The sequence below is a fragment of the Psittacula echo genome (assembly GCF_963264785.1).
Source record: "Psittacula echo genome assembly, chromosome: 27".
Lineage (NCBI taxonomy): Eukaryota > Metazoa > Chordata > Aves > Psittaciformes > Psittacidae > Psittacula > Psittacula echo.
This window is the reverse complement of record NC_137762.1, coordinates 919957-937548: the sequence shown is the minus strand read 5'-3', so window position 1 is coordinate 937548 and position 17592 is coordinate 919957. Positions and strand designations below refer to the sequence as shown.

Here is a 17592-nt window from a genome sequence, read left to right as displayed (position 1 = left end):
CTGTATCCCCCTCACAGACACCTACAGACCCCTGTATTCTCCCCTACAGACCACTATAGACCCCTGTATCCCCCCTACAGGACCCTATAGACCCCTGTATCCCCCTATAGGCCCCTATAGAGCCCTATGTCCCCCCACAGGCCACTATAGGCCCCCATAGGTCCCATACACGCCTCCACCCGCCATCGAGGCCCCTCAGGGGCGGGGCGGCGCGGGTCACGTGCGGGTGACGCGGAGGCCACAGTCACGTGTCGCCGCCGCCATGCTGTCCCGGCTGCTGAAGGAGCACCAGTCGCGGCAGAGCGAGCGGCGCGAGCTGCAGGGTGAGCCCGCGCCGTCCCCATGGCAACCGCGGGGCGGGGAGCTCCTGATTGGCCGCGGCGGCTGCCGCTCAGCGCGGGCGGACACGCCATTGGCTGGCGGGGCTGTCAGTCAGGGCGGGGGGGGGAAGGGAGAGAGGGAGACCCGCGGGTGGGATATTGGGGGGGGAGGATCGGCAAGGTGTGATGTCACCGTCAGCCGCGGTGACGTCACGCCCCCGTGACGTCACGGCAGAGCGGAGGCGCAGGGACGCGATCGCAGCTGCCACCCGGCTCACAGAGGCGCTGGTGGATCACCTCAATGTGGGGTGAGCAACGGGACCCCCATAGGGACACCCCCATAGGGATCACCTCAATGTGGGGTGAGCAACGGGACCCCCATAGGGACACCCCCATAGGGATCACCTCAATGTGGGGTGAGCAACGGGACCCCCATAGGGATCACCTCAATGTGGGGTGAGCATAGGGACACCCCTAGCCTCCTTGGGGACCCCCCAATCCTTATCCCCCAATGTGGGCTTCCCCTGAGTCCTCCCAGACCCTTTTGCCCCTTTGAAACAGGAAGCCCCCAACACTGGTGCCCCCCCCCACTACTGGTGCCCCTTTACCCCCCCCTCCAAACCTCCTCCCCAGAAACCCCCCTCCCAAGCCTGCATCTGTTGATCCCTGCATCCCTGTAACACCCCCCACCCGGGGCAGAGACCCCCCAAAACCCAGCCTGGGGACCCCCAAAGCCTCTTCCCACCCAAACCCTTTGCTCGACACCTCCCACGCCATGTCCCCTTCTGTGTTCCCCCCCAGCGTGGCGCAGGCCTATGTGAACCAGCGGAAGCTGGACCACGAGGTGAAGACGCTGCAGGTCCAGGCAGCGCAGTTCGCCAAGCAGACGGGGCAATGGATCACCATGGTGGAGAACTTCAACCAGGCCCTCAAGGTGGGGGCTGCCATAGGGCACGGGGCATCACCCCATACCCAGGGAGCTGGGATTCCCTTTGGGATACACAGAGGGATGCGGCATCCCCGGTGTCACCATGTGCTGGGGAGGTCCCAACATCAATGGCTGATGGGGGGGTGATCCCAAATCCCACTGACATTCCTCCCCCTTATCCCACAGGAGATTGGTGACGTGGAGAACTGGGCCCGCAGCATCGAGATGGACATGAGGACCATTGCCACCGCGCTGGAGTACGTGTACAAGGGACAGCTCCAGCCCCCCTGCTCCTGACCCCCCCGGGTCCCCCCCCTCCAGCACCGCAATAAAGGCTGCTTGTGCCGTGGTCCCCTCCTAAGCCTCCTCATCCTCTTTAGCACTAAGCCCTGAGGCCCCTCTTGCTCCAGGACAAAGGGCTCCTTTGGGCCTGAGGATCTAATCCCGCCCCCCCCCCCCCCCCGCGGCGAGCTCGGCCCCACCCCCCCACCTTGGGGGGCTGCAAAGGGCACCTGGGGGGATCTGTGTGCCCGTGGGGCTGCCTTCAGCACCCCCCCCCGGCTCCACTCACAATGAGAGACCCCAACATGGTGGGGGGTGTCCCAGCGCCCCACATGCACCCCGTTACCCCCCCCGGAGTTGCACCCAGCCGGGGGGGGGGACTTTGGCTGCGGTGCAGGGGGAGGAGCAGCCGTGGCCCCCCCTGGGTCACACAAACCAGAGCCACTGCCGCAGCTGCAGGTGCTGCCCCACTGAAGGTAGGGGGAATATAGGGGATGGGCTCCTCCCTGCACCCCAACCCAGCCTGGGGGGCCTGTGGGGCTGCCCCATAGCCGCTAGTGCCCTGCCTGGGCAGGGGCAGCTGCCTGTCCTCTGCTGCACCCGGCTTTGGGGTCCCTCACCAGAGCCCCCAACAGCACTCACTGCTGGGAGCAATGTGGGGGTCCTGAACCCCACTAAGACCCCCCAAAAGCGGTTGCTGGAGGGGGACACAGCCCCCCCATAATCTATCCTGATTGGGGGGAGGTTATGTGGGTTGGGGGTTCCAGATGCCAGCGTGACGGTCACCTCCCAGTGCAGGGCAGGGGGGGACGGGGTTAAATGGGGGTGGGGTGAGCAGCAGGGATCCCCCAGTTCCTCCCCCGAGGGTCACTGCTGGGTCCCAGCCAGGCGCTGACGCCGCGTCCGGTTGATCCCATCAGGACACTGGGAGCTGGGAGCCGGGAGCCGGAGCGAGGTGGGTGGAAGAAGCCCCCTCCGCCCCCCCTTTCCCCACCCTCCCTGTGTGCGTGTGTGGGTCTGACCCACCTAGTGTGGCGCAGGGCAGCGACCTTGGGGTGCCCTCCGTGGTTTATGGGCGATGGGGTGACCGGGGGGGGGTGTCTGGTGGCTCCAGTCCCACTGCCCCCTGCCCCACAGCCCCTACGATGTGGCTGGCGGTGGCACTGGCGGCGCTGTGCTGGGCGCTGCTGTGGCTGCTGCGGGACCGGCAGACGCTGCCGTCGGTGCAGGACAAGTTCGTGCTGGTGACGGGCTGCGACAGCGGCTTCGGGCGGCTGCTGGCGCGGCGCCTGGCGCGGCGCGGGTACCGCGTGCTCGCCGCCTGCCTCACCCCCGCCGGCGCCGAGGCGCTGCGCCGCGGCTGCCCCGGGCACCTCCGCACCACCCTGCTCGACCTCACGCGCCCCGACAGCGTCCGCCGCGCCGCCGAGTGGGTGCGCGATGAGGTGGGCGACAGAGGTGAGTAGGGACGGGGCATGGGGCGGGGGCTATGGGTGGGATGGGGCCTGTGGGGCAGGATGAGACCTGCAGGGCAGGATCGGAGCCAGGGAGGTCCTGTGAGGTATGGGATGAGGTCCATCAGTAAGGAGCAGGATGGGTGGCCTCAGGAGAGGTGTGGATGATGTAGGACAAGATGATGGGACCCACCAAGGGGTGCTATAGAGCAAGATAAGGAGCTCCATAAAGGGGCATGGGGCAGGATGGGGGTCCTCAGGATTAAGAGTCCCTGATGAGGTGTTGTAGGGCAGAGCAGGGGGGTCCCAGTAGGGCAGAGGATAAGGGTCGGCTCAAGAAGGGCTGTGGAGCAAGATGGCCCGACCAGGGGTGCTGTGGGGTGTGTGGGGTCCAGGGCAGGATGGATGAGTAGGGGAACACACCAGGGCCAGGCATCCCTCCATGGCACATCCCCCTCAGGTCTCTTTGGGCTTGTGAACAACGCCGGAGTGGCCAACCCCATCGGCCCCACGGAGTGGATGGTGCTGGAGGACTATCGCCAGGTCATGGCCGTCAATGCCTTTGGAGCCATCGAGGTGACGCTGCTGCTACTGCCGCTGCTGAAGCGGGCGCGGGGCCGTGTGGTCAACACCTCCAGTGTCCTGGGACGCCTCGCAGCAAACGGCGGTGGCTACTGTGTGTCCAAGTACTGCATCGAGGCCTTCAGCGACAGCCTGCGGTGGGTGCTGCGGCCCCCATCACCAGCAGCATCTCCAGCCCCACGGCGCTGACCCCCTGCATCCCACAGGCGTGACATGTACCACTTCGGGGTCAAGGTGAGCATCGTGGAGCCTGGGTTCTTCAAGACGGCGGTGACGGACCTGGAGAGCATTGAGAGGTCCCTGCGGCAGCTCTGGGAGCGGCTGGCACCTGAGACGCGCCTCAGCTATGGGGAGGACTATTTCCGGCAGTGTGAGTGGGGCAGAGGCGTCCCCCGAGGCCCTCAGAGGGGAGGGTTTGAGTTGAAGGCACCTTAAAGCTCCTCCAGTTCCACGAGAGTGGGTTGCTCCAGCCGGGCCCTGAACACTGCCAGGGGTGGGGCATCCAAAGCTTCTCTGTTCAACCCATTCCATGTCCCACCACCCTCACAGGGAAGAGCTTCTGCCTAAGAGCTCATCTCAGTCTCCCCTCTGGCAGGTTCAAGCCATTCCCCTTGGCCTGTCCCTACAGGCCCTTGTCCCAAGCCCCTCTCCAGGTTTCCTGCAGCCCCTTTAGGCACTGGAGCTGCTCTCAGGTCTCCCCTTCAGGAGCCTTCTCTTCTCCAGGCTGCCCCAGCCCAGCTCTCTCAGCCTGGCTCCAGAGCAGAGCTGCTCCATCCCTCGCAGCACCACCGCGGCTGAGCCCCTCATTTCCTTTCCCCCCCAGACCTCAAGGTGCAGCGCTTCATCATGAACCTCATCTGTGATGCGGACCTGGCCAAGGTGACGTGGTGCATGGAGCACGCACTGAGCGCCCGCTACCCACGCACCCGCTACAGCGCAGGCTGGGACGCCAAGCTGCTCTGGCTCCCTGCCTCCTACCTACCCGCCTGCATCGTGGACCTGGTCCTGGCCACCATCCTGCCCAAGCCTGCCCATCGCGTCCGCTGAACCCCCGGACCAAGCTGTGCCCCCCGCACAAGTGCTGTCAATAAAAACACCCCCCCCCCCCGTGCCACATGAGCCATGGCGCTCCCCTGCACGGTCAATGGTCCGCCCGCATCCCACCCCAGCGCCGGGACACAGGGATCTATGGAAGCTTTTATTCCCAACCCCAGGCTATGGTAGGGTTTTGGCACGTTGGGTCCTGCAGAGACCCCCACAGCTCTCCTGGTGTGCAGCAGTGGGAGCTGGGGGGGTGCTACATGACCTCGTAGCCGCTGCGGATGCCTTTCATGAGGCAGCAGGCGAAGACGATGCCCAGGATCTAGATAGAGAGAGGGGAAGCGGGTGATGTCCACCCTGCTCAGCACCATACACCGGGCTGGGAGGGGGACCAGCCCCGCACATGGGGATGAAAGAGGGGCTCAGCCCCACACATAGGGATAGAAGGGGGGGGCTCAGCTCTATATCCCACTTCAAAGAAGGCGATTCCCAGCGCCACAGCGGCCACAATGAGGATGTTCTTCTTCATCCAGGCTTCGATGCTCTGGAGGCAGCCCTGGGGGGCACAGAGGGGCTCAGGGGGGGCTGTGGGGACCCCGGGGGGTCACAGGGGGCTAAGGGTGTCTCACGTTCTCATAGACGGTGGCAGGGCTGGGGTGTATGTTGCAGGATGTGCTGTTGACGCGGCAGCAGGACCGAGGCACAGTGTTGTTCACTCGGAACCGCTCGATGCTGCTCCAGTCTGTGTAGTTGTTGGCTCCACAGCAAGAGAACTGCAGACAGGGAGGGTCAGGGGGGTTCCCAATGGGTCAAGGGGGGGTCCTCATGCGTCCCCCCCTCCATCCCATCACTCACATCCCTCTGGAGCTCATCCACTGCCTCCGTCAGGGCTTTGTCCTCCCCATACTTTTTCATGGCATCCCAGAGCCCGTCCTCCAGCACCGAGCGCACCTGAGGTGGGGGCACAGAAGGGCTGAGGGGTCAGAGGGGTCCCGGCACCCCTGGAGGGGGCTGTGCCCCCTCCCCCCCGCTTGTCCCCACCTTGTCCTTGAAGACGTATCCAGCGATGGCAGCGGCGACCTCCACCAGGAAGATGATGCTGAGGAGGATGGCGAACTGCGGGAGAAGGAGGTTGGGGTGTCAGGGTGCAGTGGTGGGGGTTCAGGGTGTGTGTTAAAGGGGGGGTCAGGGTGCAGTGTGGGTGCTTGGGGGTCCCTGGAGAGCCTGGGCACTCACTGTGGTGATCATGCAGTAACTTTCCTTCCAGGGTGCAGTGAGGGAGTCTCGGGGAGTGTTTGTGGGGTGTTTGGGCAGCTCTGGGGGGGTGTTTGTGGGGGTGCCAGGGGGGTCCAGGTGCTCACCGTGGTGACCATGCAGTAACTCTCCTTCCAGGCTCCGCAGCAGCCGAAGAAGGAGATGAAGAAGATGATGATGCCGAGGACCAGGATGGCCACGGGGGTGCCGGCAGCCGAGGCCGTGCTCACCACCAGCGCCTTATCCAGCGCCACCTGCGCGTAGATCCCGATGGCCACGAGGGCGACGCCGCATACCTGGGGGGGGGGGGGGGGGGGAGGCAGAGCCGATGGGGGGCAGCCAGAAACCCCCCGATAGGGGAGGGCACCTGCATCCTCCCTTTGACGGGGGAGTTATCCTCAAAGTAGGGACCCCTTTGCCCCCCATCCCAGCCGCGCTCCGAGGGTGCAGTGGGGTATGGGGGGCCCGATCCTGCCCCATGGACCGACACTCCCGGTGCTGGCTGCCGCAGGGCGCTAGGAAGTCCGGGAAGTCCAGGATGAAGCGCGGCCTTCCGGCCACGGAGAGAGGCTGCGGGGGGGGGGGGCCCAACGCCAGCTCCCCCCCGGTGCTGGGGGCCCGGGGCAGGGTGTGGGGGTGTCACCCCGGCCTCGGTTCCCCCCCGCTCCTGGCCCCTGTTTGCTCGCTGGGCCGGGCCCGGCTGCACAAACACTCCTGGGGAGAGTCGGGGGGGGGCTGGCGCCGGTGTCCCCGTCGCGGCCCCCCCCAGTGCTGGCGGGTGGCCCGAGGCCCTTCAGGGGTGACTCAGCCCCACAGGACCGGGGTGGGGACCGGGACGAGTCACTCCCCGCTGGGGGGGTGCCGGGAAAGGGCCAGTTTGTGCCCCCACTCCCCGCTTCGGCCGTTGGCGCCTCCTTCCTCACCCCGACTTCCCCAAACCTCCCTCTGACACCCCCGAGGGAGCCCCGCAGGGACCGGGCGGTCCCGGTCACCCCCTGGGGGTGTGTGTGTGTGCGTGCCCCCCCCACGGCCTCGGTGTCCCTGGTACCGCCGGTAGCGGCCGCGTTACTTCTTGCACCTCCTGATGGCGGCGGGGGGCACCGGCAGGGCCCGGTGCGGGCAGGACCCCCTCTCCCACCCCGGCGTGCCCCGACTCCCAGCGAGAGGGGCCGCGGCCTGACGTGAGCCTGGGGCGGGCCCCGAGACCTCCTTCCCCGGTTCCCTCCCGGTTCTCCCCCGGTTCTCTCCGGTTCCCCGCCGGTTCCCAACCCGTTTTCCGCCCCCAGGCCCCGCACTCACCCAGAAGATGAAGTTGAAAACGAAAACCAGGAACTTCACGCATTTCATCCCCCCCTCGACCGCCATCGCCCGTCCTGCGGGAGCCGCCGCTCAGCCCCGGTACCGCTCCCGTTCCCGCCCCCCTTCCGTTCCCGTTCCCGCTCCCGCTCCTGTCTCTTCTTCTGCTCCCGTCCCCAGGCGCTCACCGGAGCCCCTGCTCCACCGCCCGCTCCGCGATCATGTGACGGGACCGGGGCGAGTCCTCGGGCAGCACCGGCACCGCCCCGGGCCCGCCCGGCCCCCCCGCGGGTCCCGCCCCCCCGCAGCACAGACACCGGGTGCGGGGGACGCTTTAATGGGGGACTCGGGAGGGCGGGGGGCATCACAGAGCTCCCATCGCAGACACCGCAGCCGGGACCCCATAACCGCACCCCCGGGGTCCTGCACACCCCACAACAGCAGCCTGGGTCCCAGCGTCCTGCCAGCCTTGGTCCACCCCTTGAACACCCCAAGGCCTGCACCCACAGGTCCTGACACCCCATAAGCTGCACCCTGAGGTACCAGACACCTCATACATTGCACTCAGAGGTCCCTGACATCCTATACTCTACAACCTGATGACCCAGTGACCCACCACCCTTGGTACCAGACACCCTATACCCTGGTCCTGCCACCCCGTGACCTGGTCCCCCTGGTCCCCACGCTCTCAGAGCCCCGGCACGGTGTCCAGCGTGGCCAGCACGGCCTCGAGGTGCTGGGGGTCCACATAGGCCACAAGGCCGCCGCAGTTCGCCCAGCGCTCGGCCCCGTCTGCCCCGTCTATGGGGCGGTTGTAAACCAGCTCGGGGGGGGTCCTGGTGCCCCCCGCTCGCCGTGCCTGCAGGGCCCCCGCCAAGGCCACGATCCCCCCGCCCAGGGCACGCAGGATGGCGTGAGGGGCGCAGGCATCCCAGGCAAAGGTGCTGCCCTCCGAGAGCACGTAGATGTCCGCCAGCCCAAGGATGACACAGAGCAGCTTGTACCCGGCACCGGCGGCAAAGAGCAGGCGCCCGCCGCAGAGCCGCTTCAGCGCCGCCTGCACTGCCGGTGCCTCGGCGCGGCTCAGCACCACGCGTGGCACCAGCGACGGTCCTGGGGGGCTCAGCGAGCTCAGCCGCGTGTCCCCGTAAGCGACGCCCCAGTGGTACCGGCCCTGCCACCTGCGGGGATGGGGACCCCCAGTGCAGGTGTCGGTGGGGTCCCGGCTGCCCCGGTGCTGCCCGTGGTGCCCGTACCTGCGCGTCTCAGAGTCCCGCCGGAAGAAGGGCTCGTTGATGACACCTAGCACGGGGCAGCCCGTGTGCCGGTTGTAGGCGCCGATGAGCACCAGCGCCGAGCACAGCCCCGCCGGAGCAATACCATCAACAGGGCCCACATCCTCGCTCCCACGGATGTACTCGTTGGTGGAGTCTGTGGGTGCAGCCAGGGCTCAGCCATGGGGATGGGGGATCCTGACCCACCCCGTGCCAGCACCCCCTCACCGATGGGGTCTATCCAGATGGCCAGGTCCTGCAGGGGGATGCTCAGCTCCACACCAGCCAGTGCTGTGTCTGCCAGCGCCACATCCCGGTGCACGGCGTCCGCCAGCAGCTCTGCAGCCTCACGCTCAGGTGCCAGCACCGCCAGCAGCAGCGCTGCCGTGTCCCCCGGCGTGGCGCACACCCGCACCGTCACCATCTCCCCTGTGGCGCCCTGGCTTCAGCACCGACCTCTGGAGTGAGGGTACCCCCCCTCAGCCCTGCTGCACCCCCAGACTCACCCTCAGGGCTCCTGAACTCGTTGGACTCTTCGCCGTGGATGTGGCCCTGCAGCTCCGGGAACTGGGTACAGGGTGGCTCAGCTGCAGCGCAGGGGGACCCCTCACCTCATCCCCCCCTGTCCCACCCCATGCCATGCCATGCCATCCACCCCATCCCATCCCTACCTCCTTCCCCAGGTCATGCTTGATGACCTCCTGGATGAGGACATCCGCCAGTGTCTTGAAGTCCTGCAGAAACCTCCGGTTCCGGTCGGGTCCTGTCTTCTCGGCCACCAGGAGCTGGAAGAGCGGCTGCTCCCGCCGGCACAGCCGGGCAATATCCGCAGCCTTCTCCGAGACGCCCACTAGGGCCTGGAGCAGCCCAGCCATGGCCAGGGCTGGGGCTGGGGGACACGGGGCTGAGGGGACGTGGCACTGGGGTGACGTGGCCTCCCACCTCCTGCCTGGCCCCACCACCCAGCCCAGTGGTTTTGGGGTTTGGGCAGCTCCAGGGTGGGGACCTGGCTACAGCGATCTCACCCAGTGCCAGAGGCCACAGCTCAGATGTGGGGACATGGATGTGGGGATGTAGGGATGTGTGACGTGAGGATGGGGTTATGGGGCCATGGGAATATGGGGACATGGATGCAGGGATGTGGGACTGCGGGGACATGGGGATGTGGATGTGGACACGTGGAGACATGGGAATGGGGACAGGATGACAAGGACGTGGGGCTGGCCACAAGACACAGCACGGCCGGGGGGGCAGGTCCTCACTGCCCCCGGGGCGATGCGGGGTGACTGGGCCGACCCCCCACTGCGAGACCTATCCCGGGACCTCCCCGGACCTCCCGTGTTCCCCCCGCCCCGGGGCCTCCGTGTGCCCCCCCCGGGACACCCCTCCCGGCTCCCCTCACCTGAGATGCCCCCGAGGGGTCCCGGGCCCCCTCCCGCCCCCCCCCCCCGTTGCCGTTACCGGGGCCGGTGCCTCTCACAGCTCCTGGGGGGCGGCCCGTGGGGCGGGGCCGGCCGGGACGCGTCACGGCACCGCTTTAACCCCCTCGGTACCGGAGACAGGCGGAGCGGCGGGCGTAAAACCGCCGGCGGGGCTGGGGGGGACACGCTGCTGTCAGTGCTCCCGGCGCCGTCACCCGCTTCCGCTTGTCGCTTTGCAGCTTCCGCCGCCGCGGGACCGGTAACAACGGGATTCGGTGATGCCAGGGGGAACCGGGAACGGCCGCACCGGGAATGGTTGGGGGTCACCCCCCATAACAAACACTTCCCTTCCGCCCCATCCCACCTCCTCCGGGACCACCCCTCCCGGGGTACCGGTGCGGGTTGTGTCTCCCAGCGCCACACGGTGGCGCCCTCTCCTCGCTTCGGTATTACCAGCTCCGCTGTGTCGCCCCCTGGCGGGATGCGCTTGACACCGCTCCGGTAGTGGGGAGTAGCTGGGGGGAGGATAATGGGGTAACGGGGTAACGGGGTAACGAGATGGTTCCTTCATCACCTTCACCCCACCGGTGCTGGTACCCTAGGGGGGAGTCTCTGCGCCGCTAGCAGGGAGAGTGACCGGTTGCAGCCCCGCTGCCACGGGTTTGCCGAGCCTCCGGTTTGCCCTCTCCATGGTTCTGATGGGGAGCAGGGCGGCGGGGGGGGGACGGGATAACACACGTAGACACCCACAGGGATGTGTATCCCCGGTTTACCGGGGCGGCAAGTGGGACCCAACTCCCGACAAGTGCCGGGGTCCCCCCGCCCCGCCGCACTTGCCAGGAGTTGGGTCCCACCGGTGCCGCCCCCCGTTACAACGGGCTATAGGGAGGAAGGGATTTGATGCGGGGGGGGGCCATCGCTCCGACCCGGTGGCTGCGAGGCCGTTCCCGGTGCTCGGGGGGCCGGCGGCGGCTGGTGCCAAGCCCCTGCCCGAACCTCTTTTGTGCGGCCGCAGCCAATCATGGCCGGTGACGACACACTTCTCTTGGGGTATAAAACCCCGGGGCCGCCGTTACCGCCGCTTTTTTTTCCTTTCCCCCCCCCTCCCCTTTTTCCTTCCACCCCCCCCCCGCTTCCCCGCCCCCCGGCACCGTTCCCGCCTTCCCCCCGTTCCGCCGCGCCCCCCCCTCCCCTCCCTGTTTTCTCCCTCCTCCCCCCCGTTTAAAACGTTGCGGTGGAAGCGGAACGGGGGGGGCCCGGCCCCCGGTGGCGGTGGGGACGTTTTGCTTCCCGGTATGGCCCCGGTGGTGCTTTGCCTCCTGGCGGCGGCGGCGGCGGCGGTGGGAACGGGAGGAGGGGGCACTACGGGAACGGGGAGCGCTCCGGAGCCCTCCTGCCCGGTGTGCCTGTGGCGGAGGCACAGCAAAGAGCTGCGGCTAGAGAGCATCAAGTCTCAGATCCTGAGCAAGCTGCGGCTGAAGGAAGCGCCCAACATCACCCGGGAGGTGGTGAAGCAGCTGCTGCCCAAGGCCCCCCCGCTCCAGCAGCTCCTCGACCTCCACGACTTCCAGGGGGACTCGCTGCAGCACGACGAGTACCTGGAGGAAGACGAGTACCACGCCACCACCGAGACCGTCATCAGCATGGCCCAGGAAAGTCAGTGCCGCCTTTGTTCCGCCCCGCCGCCGCTCCAAACTTCGCCGGCGGGCACCCCAATCCCACCCCCGGTGTCCCCATTCCCACTCCCGCTGTCCCCATCCCGCCCCCGGTCCCCCCCATCCCACCCCCAGTGTCCTCCATCCCACCCCCGTGTCCCCCGGTGTCCCCCCTCGAGCCCCTTGCAGGTACCCGCCCTTCGGGACTCCCCACCCGTTCCCCTCCGGCACCCTCCAGTACCCTCCTGGTGCCCCCCGCTTCCCCTCCGGCAGCCCCCCTGTACCCGGGATGGCTCTGTGCGAGTGCCGGGACACGCACCGGGATATGGGCAGAACCGGTGCCGGGCACCGGGAACTGAGATGGGACTGGGAATGGCCAGTGGGTGGTGGGAACTTGTAGCGGGGATTGGAACCTGTCACTGGGTGCTGGGAACTGGTAGTGGGTGCTGGGACCTGGCACCAGCACTGGGACTCATCACTGGGTGCTGGGAACTGACACTAGGTACTGGGGCCTGGTACTGGCACCCGTCTGTAGGAGAACTGGGCACTGGCACTGGGGATGGGTGCAGGGACCTGGCAATTGACACTGGCATCGTTCACTGGGTGCTGGGACCCGTCACTGGGTGCTGGGACCATGCTGGGTGCACGGGGTGGGTGTCACCGTGGGTGACATCGGGGTGGCAGCGGGGTGACAGTGGGTGACAGCAGCAGGTGTCCCGGGGGGATGCCATGGGGGAGAGCCTGCTCCGTCCATCCCTCCCTCCTTCCTCTGCCTGGTCCTTGCCTCAGTTTCCCTGCTTCCACCTGCTCCAGCGGTGGGATGAGGCTGCAGAACCCCCGGGGGCGGGGGGGGGACACACGGGGCCGGGGAAGGGGAGGGAGGCCGGGTGCAAAGTGCTGGCGGAAGGGAGGGAAGTGCGAGGCGCTGCCCCCCCCCCGTCCCAATTCCCTTCCCAGCCATTAATAGATTCGGGCGGCTTTGAAATTTTATTACCCATAAAATCGCGGCCCCGCCGGGGGGTTCCTGCCTCCCCCCAACCCTTTTAACAACCCGGGGGGGGGCCCGACATAAAGAGCGTGGGGCGGCTCCTGCCCCCAGCTCCTCTCCGGGGGTCCCGGCCCCGCCGCAGCCGGATGCGCCGCGGGGTCTGGCCGCGGCTACCCCGTTATCATTATGATTATTCCCCCCCCCTCCCCTCCCCCGGGGCAATTTGTGGGTTTTATGATTCCTGAGCAGGAGGAGGGAAAGGGCTTCACAGGCAGCAGAGCCATAAAGCTCTCGGGTTCCCCCCGGTAATCCCACCCCCCCCCAACGCCCCCCACCCCCGGGGGGTTTAACGGCAGAAGGGCCCCGAGGGGGATTAATTGGTTCCTAAACCAATTTAGGGGCTACCCGTGACCCCACGACCCATAATGAGGGGTCCTGGGGGGGGCTGCTGGGGGGGCTCAAGGTCAGCGGGATGGGGGGACATGGGGACACCACGGCGCCGCTGCTGGCACGTAGCGGGACCGGACCTGGGGGGGGGGTGTCTCTCCAGGCCCCCACACTAAGTGAAGGGTTAATAGGGTAGAGGTGGGAGCCCCAAATGCGGCCCGGTAGGAACAAAGAACTTGGGGAGGTCTGGGGCCACCCACCTCCAGGTGTCCCAGGGACCTTTATCCTTTATTCGCTGTTGCCACAGTGACCGGATGAGTATCCTGGCAGTGCCAGGAGCAGCCGGCATGGAACAGAGCTCCCCACACTCCCAGCACCCCAGAACCCCCCCTGTGCCCCCCAGGATGCTAGGATGAGTCCCGGGACGCAGGTCACTGATGCCACTGGTGCCACCGGTGCCCTGGTGCCGTGATGAGGGGCTTCAGTGCAGACTCCAGCATCTCTTATCTGGAGAACTCCCAAAACCAACCCCTGCCATAGACACATCTACAGCCCCCAAAGCCACCGGGAGCACCGGGACACATTGTGGTGGTCGCCGGCCAGGTTGGGACAATGTCCCACCGGTGACTGGTGGCCAAGGGGCTGCGTGGCACAACCTGCCCCAGCTAGGAGCCAGGGAGAACCCCACATGGCTTTGGGGGTGCCCAGGGTATCAGGGGTTTAATGTGGGGCTGTGGGGCAACAAATTGCAGGGGGGGGGTGTCTGTGCCAGGCCCCCGCAGCGCGGTTGGGGGGCTCCCAGTGTCGTGACCCCCATGTGCCGGGGAGGCCCCGCTGCAGCAAATGGCCCCGCTGCAGCTGGGTGCTATTAAACCTGACCGGTGCGTGGCGGGGGGCGGAATTCCCAGCTCAATTCGACACAGATGTGTTTGCGGAGCAGGGAATGCCAGAGCAGCGGGGGGAGGGTGGCCGGGACCCCTGAGCCCTGTCCCTGTCACACCGAGGTGTGGGGCTGCCCCATGGCTGGTGCATGGGGGCACTGGTGGGGGGCCTGGGAGCAACTGCGTGGTGCCATGGACCAGCTGCAGCACTGTCACCGGGGCCCCCCCATCCTGCTCAGCCCTCATCCAAATGGGGGATCCGGAATCCCAGGTGATGCGGGGTCAGGGGCAGCCAGGACCTCACTGAGGATGGAGGGGAACGAGCCCCAGGGCAGCCTCTGCCTCGACCTTCACCTGCTAATGACTGAGGATTAGCTCGCCCTGGGGACGATGAGGAGGAGGATGAGAATGAGGAGGAGGATGAGGAGGGTGAGGATAAGGATGATGAGGAGGATGAGGAGAATGAAGATGATGAGAGTAAGGAGAATGAGGATGATGAGGAGGATGAGGATGATGCGAATGATGAGGATGATGAAGATGAGGATGACAAGGGGGGTCCCAGCGCTGCCCCTGACGCCTCCTTCCTCCCACAGCGGACCCCGTGGTGCAGATCGAGGGCAACCCCCATTGCTGCTTCTTCAACTTCAGCCCCAAGGTCATGTTCACGAAGGTGGTGAAGGCACAGCTGTGGGTGTACCTGCGGCCCGTGCAGCACACCTCCACCGTCTACCTGCAGATCCTCCGCCTGAAGCCGGTGACGGAGGAAGGCAGCCGCCACATCCGCATCCGCTCACTCAAGATCGACCTCAACTCCCGCCTCGGGCACTGGCAGAGCATCGACTTCAAGCATGTGCTGCAGAACTGGTTCAAGCAGCCACAGAACAACTGGGGTATTGAGATCAACGCCTTCGACCCCAACGGCAACGACCTGGCTGTCACGTCACTGGGGCCTGGCGCCGAAGGGCTGGTACGTGCCTGCTGTGGGGCTCTCGGGGCTCTTGGCCATCCCTGGGGATCTGGAGGGTGATGGGGATGGTCACGGGTGGTGATGCAGCTCTGTGGGGCTGGTCACAGCTTGTGGGGACAGTCACAGCTCCATGGGGACAATGATAGCCTCATGGGGCTGGTGACACCTTCATGAGGCCACTGAAAGCTCTGTGGGGACAACGACAGCTCCATGGGGCCCATGACGGCTCCAGGGGGCTGTGTGGGACCTGAGCAGCAGGACCAGGGGGTGGTGGCTCAGTGGGTCTCATCCCTCCTCTCCCCCCAGCACCCCTTCATGGAGCTGAGGGTGCTGGAGAACAACAAGCGCTCGCGCCGCAACCTGGGGCTGGATTGCGACGAGCACTCGACCGAGTCACGCTGCTGCCGCTACCCCCTGACCGTGGACTTCGAGGCCTTCGGCTGGGACTGGATCATCGCGCCCAAGAGGTACAAAGCCAACTACTGCTCGGGGCAGTGTGAGTACATGTTCATGCAGAAGTACCCGCACACCCACCTCGTGCAACAGGCCAACCCGCGCGGCTCGGCCGGGCCCTGCTGCACCCCCACCAAGATGTCCCCCATCAACATGCTCTACTTCAATGACAAGCAGCAGATCATCTATGGCAAGATCCCGGGCATGGTAGTGGACCGATGCGGATGCTCTTAGAGCCGGTGCTGCTGCCCCGCGCCCCCCCGCCTCTGAACCTGCCTCTTTCCTGCCACTTTTGGGGGGGTGGGAGTTTTGGGGGGTTTCTTTTTTGCTATTTTCTTTTCGAAATACAAAGAACAAGCGTTGAGGTTCCTTTGGATGTTGGGGCAAGAGGAGAGAGATGCAGAGAGACGGAAACCCCGCGGAGAAAAGCTGCAGCAACCCCATGATTCGACTTGCATTGTGCAATAACGCAACCGGACGGAGAAGGGACGGGGCGGCACGGAGCCCCGGCACGGCTCCACGGTGATAGGGAGAGGAGGAAGCCACCGCATCCCGCACCTCCGGAGCACTCGTGGGGATGGGGACGCCCCTGCCCACCCCACGGCCACGGTGACAGCCGAGGATGGGAGGAGCCAGCAGCGGGACCCCCGGGACGGGCCCTTTGGGCTCTGGCGGCGGCTCCGGCGCGGGAGGGAACCGTCCCCTGCTTTAATTTATTTATTTATTAATCACCCTCCGGCCGGGCTCTGCTGGGGCAGCTCCCGCCCCTCCTGACCCCCCCGCGGCCCTGCGTGGGGATGGCACCACCATCGGCACCACCGGCACCACCGGGCATTGAGGAGAACAGAGCTGCCGCCCGTCACAGGCGCTGGCTCCGGTGCTGCTGGCGCTATGGTGACGCTCGTTCCTGTGCTGCATCAGTGCCCAGAGCTCTCCCAGGGTAGCTGGCGGAGCCAGAGTCTTGGGGGGGCTCCAGTTCAGGTGTCTCCGGTTGGGGGTCTCAGGTCTCGGTGCAGCAGCACAGGCTCTCTGGGCACTGCGGTGCCTTTGGCAGCTCCTTGGCCCATGGCCCCAGCACTTATCCTGAGGGTGCCGATGGCTCCGACCGGGACACGCATCTCCATCCCACAGCCGTGGTTAGGCCTGGCACGTCCGTACCCCGCGTAGCACTTAGGGACAGCGCCATGGCACAGCCGGGGGCACTGGGATGTGCAGCACTTGTCCCTGCCTTCACCGAGCACAAAGAGCTCCCGAGGACATGCCGATGGCCCCATGGTGCAGAGCCCCGGCTGTGCCCAAGCACTTATGGGCTGATGCCACTGGCAATGCCAGCCTTGCCGTAGCGCCGCCGTGGCTCCAGCATCAGCTCCCCGGATCTGTATGTGAGGGGATGGGAATGGGAGAACTGGGACCCCCCAGGGAGCTGAGGGGTATCCGGTAAGTTCCCCCCCATTGACACAGCAGTGGTGTTCCCTGTGGTGCCACGCTGGGGACAAGGTGCTGGGTCACCTCCATTGCCCCTCAGTGCCTTTCGGGGGCTGCATCCTCTGGTCCAGATCATGAGAGATCATCCAGCCCCAGCCGCAGCTGCTCTGCTTGGACACTGAAACCACACTGGACATGGCCAAGGAGGTGCGGCACTGAGAAGCACAGTCCTGCAATTGCCAGCAATGGAGACAGGCCCCAGTGCCCACCAGGAACAGAGCCACATGGCAGGAAAGAGCTGGAATCCGCTTGGAAGGGACTGGAAAGGGCATGGAGCTGCCTGGGCCATGGGATCTTGCTCCTGAATTGAGGGAGCTGTGGCCTGGCCAAGATCTGGCTGGGTCCGGTTGGGATCAACCCACATCCTTCATCCCAACCATCACCACCTGCTGGAGCCTGGGGGGACCCCAACTATGGGCATCATGCCTGGGGGGCTCTGGCCGCTGCAGGCACCCCTGGCCATGGAGCACCCAACGCACAGCCCAGGACCCAGAGCCCTGCAGGGCCTCGAAAGAAGGATGGGGCCGGATGGGGTACTGGGACCAGCCAAGCCCGGGCACTGGCATCTCAGTCGCCTGGTGTGGGCAGCAATAGGACCCTGCCCGGGGGTGGCCAGGTGACTGCTGCCCCCGCTCTGTCACTCCATGATTATTATAATTGTTATGATATGTTCTCCTTTCCCACCCTGGTCCCTTGTCCCCGGGTCCGGTCCTGTGTTGGTCGCTCGGAGGGGGCCAGGATGCGGCCACCAGGACTCAAGGGGACACATGACCCAAATGCCCCCAGTGGCTGGGGGGGTTTAACCAAACACAGCACTTGGACATCAACACAAATAAAGAAATTAAAGAGAAATTAAAGAAAGATTAAAAGAATAAGAATAACCATCGATGAGTCCTGAGCTTCAGGACTGCAGCGTCGTCCTTG

At 66.0% G+C, this 17592-nt stretch overlaps 5 protein-coding genes across 7 annotated transcripts; 3 read left to right on the top strand and 2 right to left on the bottom strand.

Moving 5' to 3' along the window:
* The first annotated feature begins 260 nt into the window (after positions 1 to 260).
* On the top strand, positions 261 to 1599 carry BLOC1S1 (biogenesis of lysosomal organelles complex 1 subunit 1). The gene is made up of 4 exons (XM_080635526.1): positions 261 to 323; positions 556 to 628; positions 1122 to 1254; positions 1435 to 1599. Exons 1-4 carry the CDS (start codon positions 263 to 265, stop codon positions 1543 to 1545), a joined length of 378 nt encoding a protein of 125 aa, XP_080491652.1. The 5' UTR covers positions 261 to 262; the 3' UTR covers positions 1546 to 1599.
* A 1076-nt stretch (positions 1600 to 2675) lies between these two features.
* On the top strand, positions 2676 to 4613 carry RDH5 (retinol dehydrogenase 5; the record flags this gene model as incomplete). Its single annotated transcript, XM_080635510.1, has 4 exons — positions 2676 to 2988; positions 3445 to 3703; positions 3773 to 3936; positions 4390 to 4613. 4 exons carry the CDS (start codon positions 2676 to 2678, stop codon positions 4611 to 4613), a joined length of 960 nt encoding a protein of 319 aa, XP_080491636.1.
* Positions 4614 to 4751: 138 nt separating this feature from the next.
* CD63 (CD63 molecule) lies at positions 4752 to 7364 on the bottom strand. Of its 2 annotated transcripts, XM_080635469.1 has the most exons (8): positions 7346 to 7364; positions 7161 to 7234; positions 5969 to 6157; positions 5649 to 5723; positions 5463 to 5558; positions 5237 to 5380; positions 5080 to 5163; positions 4752 to 4929 (listed from the first exon to the last, which is right to left on the bottom strand). In XM_080635469.1, exons 2-8 carry the CDS (start codon positions 7224 to 7226, stop codon positions 4864 to 4866), a joined length of 720 nt encoding a protein of 239 aa, XP_080491595.1. In that variant the 5' UTR covers positions 7227 to 7234; positions 7346 to 7364; the 3' UTR covers positions 4752 to 4863. The 2 variants fall into 2 exon arrangements, with proteins under 2 accessions (XP_080491595.1, XP_080491594.1); XM_080635468.1 differs by lacking the exon at positions 7346 to 7364 and having other exon boundaries at positions 7161 to 7337.
* A 192-nt stretch (positions 7365 to 7556) lies between these two features.
* INPP1 (inositol polyphosphate-1-phosphatase) lies at positions 7557 to 10006 on the bottom strand. 2 transcript variants are annotated; one of them, XM_080635462.1, is made up of 5 exons: positions 9893 to 10006; positions 9103 to 9320; positions 8938 to 8998; positions 8660 to 8860; positions 7557 to 8588 (listed from the first exon to the last, which is right to left on the bottom strand). In XM_080635462.1, the coding sequence occupies exons 2-5, from the start codon at positions 9304 to 9306 to the stop codon at positions 7846 to 7848; spliced, it is 1209 nt and encodes a 402-aa protein (XP_080491588.1). In that variant the 5' UTR covers positions 9307 to 9320; positions 9893 to 10006; the 3' UTR covers positions 7557 to 7845. The 2 variants fall into 2 exon arrangements, with proteins under 2 accessions (XP_080491588.1, XP_080491589.1); XM_080635463.1 differs by lacking the exon at positions 9893 to 10006 and having other exon boundaries at positions 7557 to 8338; positions 8414 to 8588; positions 9103 to 9718.
* A 1141-nt stretch (positions 10007 to 11147) lies between these two features.
* On the top strand, positions 11148 to 17437 carry GDF11 (growth differentiation factor 11; the record flags this gene model as incomplete). Its single annotated transcript, XM_080635396.1, has 3 exons — positions 11148 to 11508; positions 14357 to 14730; positions 15037 to 17437. The coding sequence occupies 3 exons, from the start codon at positions 11148 to 11150 to the stop codon at positions 15415 to 15417; spliced, it is 1116 nt and encodes a 371-aa protein (XP_080491522.1). The 3' UTR covers positions 15418 to 17437.
* Between the last annotated feature and the right edge of the window lie 155 nt (positions 17438 to 17592).